Genomic DNA, 10,806 nt, shown 5'->3' with positions numbered 1-10,806 from the left:
CGAAATTAAATCCACCAAGGGCCTGATTTGGCCCCCGGGCCTTGAGTTTGACACATGTGCTCCGGCAAGTCATAAGTTGTAAAATGCTGGATAAGAAGCGTAACTTAAATCAACTGCGTCTGTCGGTTGTTTCCATGAACGTCTGAATGTTGCAGTCGCAAGACATTGTTGGACAGCATTTCTCTTTTCTATCGTAAAGGCTAAAGGGGACTATAAAGGAAGCATTGGCGCTCGTTTCCTAAAATCCTCCCTAGCAACGGTTTGTTCTCAGACCTTTGGAATGTCCCATTAGGCCAATAGTTAATTGTAATCCACACGGGCAGATAAAGCAATGTATGGTAAATTCCAGGACTGAAATGATTATATTCATATTTCAAATTCCTTTCTGTATTACTGGATCTATCTCTATGTGACTAAGTTATCATTATCTCAGGGTTAAATCCATGCATTGAACAGTGAGCAAACAGCCCCCTCTACTGGGGAATTATTTCTACATTTCTATATCTTTCCCCACAGGGACACACAGGGTCGGGGGGATTAACTACTACATACCTGTACAACATTTGTAATCAATAACCTGATCTGGGTATCAACATATTAAAGTGATGTAACCTGATTACTTTCCGTTACTTTAGGATTACCTCAATATCAAATGCAATGCAAATAAATACAAGCGGAAATAAATGTTTTTTTTTACTTATTGTGCTTTTTGGGGTTTTCCCCCTCCTTTAGTGTGTTCTATAGGTTTTAGTGCATGTGAATGGTTTGCAAAGGCTAAAATCCCTGTGTTTCCTCCAGAGGGAGTTTTTCTCCCACACACTCGCCTGAAACGCCTCCATTGGACTTTGTACTTTTCTTCCTGAACATAGTGACATCATGACTTAACACTCACGCTCTTCTATTGGCCAATGCTCCAACACATTGTACATGATAGGCTAAGGGGCGGGACATCTGTAAGCGGTTGACCAAACACAACAGAGCCGGCCAGCTAACCAATCAGAGCAGACTTGGCTCTGGTTTCAGACAGAGGGTGAAAAGAGGTGCTGCAGCACAGGCAGTATGAGAGAAATAAAGAGCTTTTTAACATTAAAGCATGGAGACATGTTCCAGTATGAACCTGAGAATAATAGGACCCCTTTAAGTGCATTATGTAAGATGACCAAACAATGAAACCTTAGAAAATAAGAAACCAAGACCTTTTCAAAAGATGTGTCCTGTATCAGCTAAACAGAGAGGACCTTTGTGATGCAACCCTGTCTCCTAAAAATGACGTTCCCACAGAACTAAACTGCATTCTCAATTACATTTAGCTAGAAACGTATTTTCTCCCACGTTACGTTCGTTATGAACGTATCTCAAATACGTTTATTTTCTACATATCTTCTGGAAACATATTTTCTCCCACGTTACGTTTCTTATGAACGTATCTTTAAGACCTTTATTTTCTACATATCTTTGCCATTTATTGTCTTGCTTATAATAATAGTCATTTATAAATATCATTTTAGAGCACACATTTGAAATCAGTAGGCGAGGCCGTAATTTCGCCAGCTGTTACTCTCATGAGCGAGGCAGAAAATAATAGTTTTAACATGCCAAAAAGCTGCTGTGTCGTTTATTGCACCTCAAACATTAAAACAAATCCAGAGTTACGTGTTTCTGTACTTCCTCTAAGAAGAAAGGACAGTAACAGAAGGTCTCTGTGACGCAAGATGTGGTGTTGTTAATACGATATGATATCCGGGAAAAAAATTCAGTTTAGGATGGCCGGAGAAACTACACTACCCATAATCCCCAGCTATCGTTTGGGACTACAGTCCCGTTGACAAACCCCGTGATTAATCTTCAAACTCTGGGATTGGATGTTGGAGTGGCAGTGCGCCAAGGTTACGCCGAGCGTCAAGCTCTTTGAAATGGAACGAAACCACGGCAGACTATTCAAAACTGGACTTGAACGCCCCCCCAGAACTACACATGCTGGCTATTGTGTTTCGCAAGTTCGCAACATGTTCTCTATGGCACGTCTCTACTGGGAATTGTAGTTTTAAAAGACGTTTTTGTTTTTCCCAAAATTAGAAGTTGACAGTATTAAACTGTGTACAGCCCTGGAGGTTTAGGCGATAGGAAACACATTGGTGTGTACAAATGTAAAACATGTAATTACTGAATGGGTGAAAATCGCTTGTGTCCATAATGGGCAGCATTAATATATACCCACATGACAGCTCATTGTTACTTTGTAATTCTACTCCACCACAATACAGAGGTTAACCTGGTATTTTGAATCCACTACATTTATTTGAGTTACTTTGCAGATTCTGATTAATGATGTGAAATATAAAAAACCCTGAAATCAGACTTTAGTTAAACCTGAGTAAAATTCAGGGAAAGGTGATTGTCAAGTGCCAACAATCAGGAGAGATATTTGATAGTTGGTGCTTGAGAAGACTAAACATTTATCTGCAGATCTCTGTACAGTATAGGTCGTAATAAGGGCTTGCACAATCGACCTATTTGGTCATATGAGTTGTCAGCTGATTTTCAGACAGGTTTTTATAGAAATGGATCAGGACAAAAAGAGAGAATCTTTGTTCCTGAAACTTTCAGAGTCTCTTTACACAGAGGGGACACATGTTGATTTAGAAGAGACATGAAGAAGAGGGGACACATGTTGATGTAGAAGAGACATGAAGAAGAGGGGACACATGTTGATGTAGAAGAGACTTGAAGAAGAGGGGGCACATGTTGATGTAGAAGAGACATGAAGAAGAGGGGACACATGTTGATGTAGAAGAGACATGGAGAAGAGGGGACACATGTTGATGGAGAAGAGACATGGAGAAGAGGGGACACATGTTGATGTAGAAGAGACATGAAGAAGAGGGGACACATGTTGATGTAGAAGAGACATGAAGAAGAGGGGACACATGTTGATGTAGAAGAGACATGAAGAAGAGGGGACACATGTTGATGTAGAAGAGACATGGAGAAGAGGGGACACATGTTGATGTAGAAGAGACATGGAGAAGAGGGGACACATGTTGATGTAGAAGAGACATGAAGAAGAGGGGACACATGTTGATGAAGAAGAGACATGAAGAAGAGGGGACACATGTTGATGTAGAAGAGACATGAAGAAGAGGGGACACATGTTGATGTAGAAGAGACATGAAGAAGAGGGGACACATGTTGATGTAGAAGAGACATGGAGAAGAGGGGACACATGTTGATGTAGAAGAGACATGGAGAAGAGGGGACACATGTTGATGTAGAAGAGACATGAAGAAGAGAGGACACATGTTGATGTAGAAGAGACATGAAGAAGAGGGGACACATGTTGATGTAGAAGAGACATGAAGAAGAGGGGACACATGTTGATGTAGAAGAGACATGAGGAAGAGGGGACACATGTTGATGTAGAAGAGACATGAAGAAGAGGGGACACATGTTGATGTAGAAGAGACATGGAGAAGAGGGGATACATGTTGATGTAGAAGAGACATGAAGAAGAGGGGGACACATGTTGATGTAGAAGAGTCATGGAGAAGAGGGGACACATGTTGATGTAGAAGAGACATGAAAAATAAGTATTTGTGTTCAAAATGTAAGAAGTCAAAGTAAAAAGTCGTCAGAAGAAGAATAAGTAGTGGAGATACCAGAAACATTTACTTAAGTACAGAAACTAAGTATTTGTACTCCACTACTTCCCACCTCTGACTGGCAGCCAGTGAAGGAGTGGATGAGAGGATGAGAGGAGGAGAGGGAGAACTGGAGGAGGTTGAAGACCAGTCTAGCTGCAGCATTCTGAATTAGCTGTAGCATTCTGATGGTGTTTGACAACTCTCTGTATTTTAGACCAATCACGACCAAGCCCAGTTTCTACAGACTCTACTATTTCTACTTTCTATTCTGAGACGCGTCATGTCATTGAGGAAATAAACATGAATAAAATGAGGAAAAGAAGCAACTTGTTTTCAGTCTGAAGAAACCTCTGTTCTTGTGAAACTGATTTAATCAGAAATGTTAGTTAGTTTATTATTTGACAGCATTGTAACATCTGTTTGCTCTTCTCTCATTACATGTGATTGTTACTGCTTTAATAATCTGAGTGATATCATTATTCATATTAAAGAACAACTCTATTGTGACATACATGTTTTTATATATTCATAGTGCACACATTATTTATCTTCTCCAATATATATTTCACTTTGTTATATATTATTATATTGTATTAAACGTCTTGAATACTCAACTCTGATTGGTCAAATTAGAAGTTTAAGAGGTTGTTAAAAGTCGATAACACACCGCTGCCAAGATATCTGTACTTTAGATTGAGATTAAATCCTTTAGAGGTAATAAACGTGTGCATTTGATAATCCACGCTGAACAGCAATGGGTCGTCCTCTCTGTTTAGGCTTCTCCTGGGAAAACTGTTTTTAACATTTACTCCGTATTTAAATACTTAGAAATCTCTGAAAAACATTTATTTTATTCCCTGACGAAGAGGTCTGTCAGGGAGTTCATTTAAACCGAGTAGCTCTGTATGTTTTATATGATTATACAAGTTTAAAATGTAAAAATGCATTTAGTAAAACTCTGATTTCAACTATTTAACCTCAATATTGTCTGAACTGGAAATTAAAATGCATTTTATTTTGGAGCTGATAAATGATTGGCTGCTCAAACTTGCAGTTGGATTAAACATATTTTTTATTTATTTTCCCATCATGCACAAATCACAAATGAACAATTTATAACGACATAGTTTCAATAAAACAGAGAAGGTTGAACTATAACCTGACAGAAAGCTCTGAATCTGGGAGAGATCAATTAAAATGTGAAGAATATATATCTCTTATTTCCTCTAAAGGAAGCAGATCAGCATATTTGATGAACATGATGTTACTTGGATAGAAGTGTCAGCTAAATGCACGTGTTTCAATTTAATAAAGTTTGACAGTATGATCAAAAAGCAGATTATCAAACTCAATAACAACAAGAATAAAAACATGTTTAGAATAAAGAGACAGCAGGAGGACAGGTTCAGAGGTCAGTGAATGATCCCTTTAAGAGATAAACATCACAGATATAATGATCCTGTTTATCTCTACCTGCTCTGATCCACTGTCACACACACCTTCAGTGGTAATATCTGCACTTCCTCCAGAGTGATGATGGATGGAAACATCTTCTCAGTGAAAGTGTGTGTGAAGGTGTGTATGTGTGTGTTAGTGTCAGGATCAGAGAACGACACCTTTCCTTTGTTCCAGTCCAGATTCACTCTGACCCTCTGGAGCTTCTTCTTCAGGCGGAGAGGAATGTCTGGATCTGATGGTGAACCTGCATAGTATTTACCTTCATTGAAACCTATTCCCCAGAATCCAGACTCTATGCCTCCCTTCCTCTGGACAGACTCTGATAACACACCCAGTGACCAGGCTGTACTGTCTGTAACCTGGACATCCCAGCTGTGAGTCCCTGAGTCAAAGCCCTTAGAGCTCAGGACTAAGGGGACTTCATCAATCCTCTCTGGATTATCAGGAAGTCTCTCTACCTCCTGTTTGTCGTCTCCTAGTCTCACTCTGGTCAGATCTTCAGACAGGATGAGTTGTGGATGAGCAGTGTTTGGGTCCAGGATGAGAGGAGAGTAGGACACCATGTCCTTCATCTTGCTCCAGATGTTGAAGCTGAGGTTGCCCAGGTGTTTGGCCTGGTCTATCAGAGCTCCTGAGGGCAGCTGTGGATCCTCCAGCAGGGGGCGCTGCAGCCTCTCCACTGCAGCCTTGTAGTTGAGCAGGAAGGAGACGTCTTCAGCTCTCAGCTCCTCCTCTGTGGCTCTGACTGTGTGTGAAAGAGCTGCTATCTCTCTGCTCACAGGCTCCATCTTCTCCTCCATCATCCTCCTCTTCTGCTCCTCTTCCTCCCTCAGTGCAGCCATCCTGGCCTCCTCTTCCTCTTCTAGAAACTGGTGAAGCTTCTTGAACTGCTCCTTAATCTGCGTCTCTGTGTGTTGAGCCTGGACCTTCATGTGTCCTGCTGTTTGATCAAACTTCACTTTAACTTCTTCAAAGAGCTTCAGTTTCTCCTGAAAGGGCTGCAGAGACTTCTGGAGCTCCTCTCTGAGATCCTGAGCAGCTTCATCCATGGGAGTGATTCTGTGGTTTTTGTGTGTTTTTGAATCTCTGCAGACGAGACACACTGGCTGCTGATGGTCCAGACAGAAGAGTCTGAGTTTCTCAGAGTGCAGACTGCAGACAGCCTCTGAAGATCTCCGGTCTCTCTCCTGTACGAAGGTCTCACACGTGTTCTTCAAAGCCAGGTTAACGGGAGGTTCATCTTTTGAGGATTTTCTCCGACAAACTGGACACTCCTTTTCTTCTTTCCCATCCCACCAGGTCTGCAGACAGGCTTTACAGAAGCTGTGGCAGCAGGACAGGATGACAGGATCTCTAAAGACGTCCTGACAGACCGGACAGCAGAGATCTTCCTCTAACCTGGAAGCCATGTTGTCTCTGAGTGAAGCTGAAACACAGCAGACAGGAAGTTCAGACAGGAAGTTCAGTCAGGAAGTTCAGTCAGTCACCGTCTGATCGTCTGATTCTCAGTCGTCTGTCTCTCTGGAGTGAGGAAGAATAACAAAGTGTTTCCTGGTTAGTCTCTCTGTTCACCTGCAACACACAGGTGTGTCTCACTCCACAAACACCAGCCACTCCTTATCAGCTCACCATAAACTGGTTTAACCTCATTGTATCTCTGCAGTACAGAACATTTTAACCGTCAAGTAGCTCACAGAGTATCATTCAGCTGTACAGTCTGAATGAAGCTTCTAAAGCAGGACTTTCAGCTCCACAGAGGAATTACCTTTGTTTTGGTGACTTGGCCCATTTGCCTAATATTAAAAAGCAGTGTCGCTTTTAAGTCAGTTTTTTGTCTGCAGTCTTAAAGAAGGCCTCAAAACCCATCTTTTCAAAATAACCTTTTCCTAGACGTTACATGTTAGACGCTTTTATCCAAAGCAACTTACATTCTCAATACTGTGGACAATCACCACAGGAGTACTTTGGGGTGAAGTGTCTCAGGGACACAACGACATGCTGACTGCAGTGGGGTTTGAACCTGTGACCACCCGATCCGAACACCAACGCACTAGTCCACTGCGCCAGACGCCTCCATATATTTTTTATTTTGTTACCGTTCATTCTACCGTGTTCTGTTTCTATACTTACTGCTTGTAGCACTTCAGGATTTGTCTTCAACTATGAAGTTACAAAATAAAACCCATTGTTATCATCATTACTCTCACAGAGACCATCTGCTTTAATTTGCACGTCGAGTCGTAGCCAATCAATTTACTGGCAGGGAAAGCAGTCGATCACCTCAAATCTTTTAGCAGGTTTTAACGGGTATTGAGTGATGTTTGGAGACTCACCTTCAGGGGGTGGAGGGTCCGCAGGTTGAAGCAGCAGGGCTGTAGTTTCCACTTTTCTCTCCTGTAGCTGAACTCAGAGGAAGTTGTTAGTTTGGTCTGAAGGTGAATGTGATCGTCTGTTTTCAGTCCGTCTGTCTCTCTGCAGTGAGTCAGAGGAGCTCTGTCAGACCTCCTCTGCTGAAGTCTGTCTCCTCTCGTGTAACTCAGGGAGTGTCTCAGTCCAAAGTGCTGATTTATTGCTGGATTAAAGGTTATAGCAGGGTTTGAGTTAAAATATTAACTAAGATGTTGTTGAAGAGGTGAAGGAGGCTCCCATAGTGTGAAGGTTTCACAACTAGACATTAGGAGTGTTTCATTTATCATTAATGAGGCTTACATTTGACTTTTTTGTAATATATTATGACCTGAGGGTTATATCATACTAACGTTTGATTAGACACCATGAGTAATATCTGAAAGGTGATATTTGAGCAGCATCAGGAATCAGAACAAACTGAGACACTGGTTTTTATCTTTTGGCTGAAAAAAAGTCTATTATTTAAACATATTTCAGGGTTTCTTGACCCTCAAAGACATCTGAACACCTCCATGTTAGAGTGTGTGTATTCACAAGTGTTTTAGTGATTGATAAGCAGGTGTTCAGGTGTGTGTTGTTACTCTAGGGAAACTTACAGGATAGTTTTAAAATCTAAAAGTTAACCGTATTGGGCTGAATATACGGAAGTTTTCACAAATATGTTTTTAATTATTAAAAGATCAGACCTTTACTCAAATTGATTTCTTTATTGGCATAATGATGTACGGATCTTATCCAGCTGTGTTTTCTGACCACACAAATAAATATAAACAATATCAACAAACATTTTAAATGTTCTTCACAAACAGAAGCTCGTCGTTCTTTTCGTCAGGTCAAAATATATTTAGTAAGATTATCGTGTAAATAGTTTCTGACAAATCAAGCGCTATTGTACATTATCTAGCATTCAACTCGTCTTCCTCTCCTGTCAGAGGTCTCTACTTTTTATAGAGATTTTACTGGGAAATTAATATTTTATTAATTACCGTTAATTAAAAAAGAAATGCTGTTATTAAGCTTTTAATGTTGTATATTGCTGTAAAGAAATAGGTAGAAAAGTGCCATGGAGTGTGTGGTATCTACACATTAAAAACATTTTACATCTGCTTTTGTTTATTCATTGTTTTGCTAAAAGCACATTAGCAAAGTGAAAAACTAACCACGTGTTAAATACAAAATAAAAGAGTTGATATTTGCTCCCAGACAGTTGATAGTTAAAATAATGTGAATGTGTGAACAGGGAGTCATTCTGTGTCATTGTCCCAAACTCTTTTAAAGGAAATGTGGATTTTCCAGGTGTTTTGTAAAATAAAATGTACTTTGATCACTAAATGTTCATGTTTCTGACTTCTGCATTTTCTTTTCATTTCCTCATTTAGGCACATTTTTCATTTAATGCTATTTTTTGTTAAATAATTCCTGATTTTTATTTTACATTTCAGTTTGTTCTTAACTTTGGAAACTCGTTAAACATCTCAAATGTACTGCTGTGTAGTTGATGATGTAGAAAACTGACCTTAGTTTCTCAACCATATTTATTTAATATGCTATATGAACATCGTACAACATATATACAAAGAAATGACATCAGGGACTCAGTGGTGGGAGAAGTACTTAGATGTTATACTTAAGTAAAAGTGTGGTAAGAGTGTAGTAATACTGTGTTACAAGTAAATGTCCTGCATTCCAAATAATAACATATATATGATATTACTGTATTATAACTATTGATGTATTCATGTGTCTATGATTTTAATTGTGCAGCTGTTAAAGGGTAAGATAACATTATTTACTGCCAGGTAAATATCCTTTGGTCCGTCACAAACCTCAACAAAAGCACCAAAACTAGGGAGGCGCCTCGAGTTTCTGAGGTTGATTTCATTCGCCTCCTCCACGTTTTTAATCCCTTCTCTCGAGAGGGCAGCAATGTACGGCAGGTCTTGACACCTAACACAAAAAACGCTATTAATGCAATTAGATGCAAGGCCTGCCACAGACTCTATGGGGAAACGCGCAATGAGATCAGCCTCAGAATAAAACAACACCGATACAGAATCAGAGACGGGACGGCACGAGCGTTTTATACAACCATTTTAAACTCCATGGCCTCCAGAACATACAGTCTATGGGCCTGGAGTGCAGCAGCGGCTGGAGCACGGGTCAGAGGCGAGCGGCGGAGCGGAGGTGGATCCATCGCCTGGGCAGCATTGACCTGGGCGGATTAAACGAGAAGTACAATTGATGGGTCCGCCTTTTTTTACTGGTGTGCTCCATTTTTTTAATCTTATTTATCTTAATGGTGTTCATATTTATGTTTTGATCACTTATTACATGTTTTATTCTATTTTATTAAACGTTTTAGCTGAATACTCAACTCTGATTGGTCAAATTAGAAGTTTAAGATGTTGTTAAAACTCGATAAACACCGCTGCCAAGAAATCAGTATTTTAGATTGAGATTAAATCCTTTAGAGTTAATAAACGTGTGCATTTGATAATCCACGCTGAACAGCAATGGGTCGTCCTCTCTGTTTAGGCTTCTCCTGGGAAAACTGTGTTTAACATTTACTCCGTATTTAAATACTTAGAAATCTCTGAAAAACATGTATTTTATTCCCTGATGAAGAGGTCTGTCAGGGAGTTCATTTAAACCCAGTAACTCTGTATGTTCATTATACAAGTTTAACATGTAAAAAGTGCATGTAATAAAACCTTGATTTCAACGTTTTAAAAACAATATTGTCTGGATTGGAAATTAAAATCTATTTTATTTTGATCTGATAAATGATTCGCTGCTCAAATTTGCAGTTGGATTAAACATAATCACACAGTGTAATGAAAATAATATATATTTGACATTTTTAAACCTCTGTTAATTGTTAATTTGACTCGGATACTGAATATGTGTTCAAATCAGTCCCACTTCTTTCTTCCTATAAAGCATGAAAATACATTTGATGACTCATCTTCAACACGGGGACGGTTACATAACTTTATCAACACAACCCTTCATGTCATTATGTCAACATGGATTTGGCAGCTTTAGTTAATTTTCAGAATCAGATTAGTGATACAAAACACAGAAATATGGTATAACTTTAAACATGCCTATAACGCAAACTAAAAGTCATAAAAAATAAGCTTATCCTTTATTAGAAGCAACATTAAATCGTTGAATACATTAATGCATCGCTAACTATAAATCAGTGTATCGTAAGATTAACTTTTGGAACTTTAAAGGTCCCCTATTAAAATATTTTCAACAGTAGGCAAGGCAAGGCAAGTTTATTTATATAGAA

The 10,806-nt window shown here is 39.4% G+C and overlaps 1 protein-coding gene across 2 annotated transcripts; it reads right to left on the bottom strand.

The window, feature by feature from the left end:
• Positions 1 to 4,639: 4,639 nt before the first annotated feature.
• Positions 4,640 to 8,834, bottom strand: LOC307041507 (nuclear factor 7, brain-like). 2 transcript variants are annotated; one of them, XM_079684962.1, is made up of 2 exons: positions 7,433 to 8,834; positions 4,640 to 6,525 (listed from the first exon to the last, which is right to left on the bottom strand). In XM_079684962.1, exon 2 carries the CDS (start codon positions 6,506 to 6,508, stop codon positions 5,111 to 5,113), a length of 1,398 nt encoding a protein of 465 aa, XP_079541088.1. In that variant the 5' UTR covers positions 6,509 to 6,525; positions 7,433 to 8,834; the 3' UTR covers positions 4,640 to 5,110. The 2 variants fall into 2 exon arrangements, 1 of the variants encoding a protein (XP_079541088.1); XR_013808772.1 differs by lacking the exon at positions 4,640 to 6,525 and adding an exon at positions 6,573 to 6,620.
• Positions 8,835 to 10,806: the final 1,972 nt, after the last annotated feature.

The sequence above is a fragment of the Notothenia rossii genome, assembly GCF_949606895.1.
Source record: "Notothenia rossii genome assembly, chromosome: 5".
In the NCBI taxonomy this organism is placed as follows: Eukaryota; Metazoa; Chordata; class Actinopteri; order Perciformes; family Nototheniidae; genus Notothenia; species Notothenia rossii.
The sequence above is the reverse complement of the archived record's forward strand: the minus strand, read 5'-3'. Positions and strand labels throughout refer to the sequence as shown.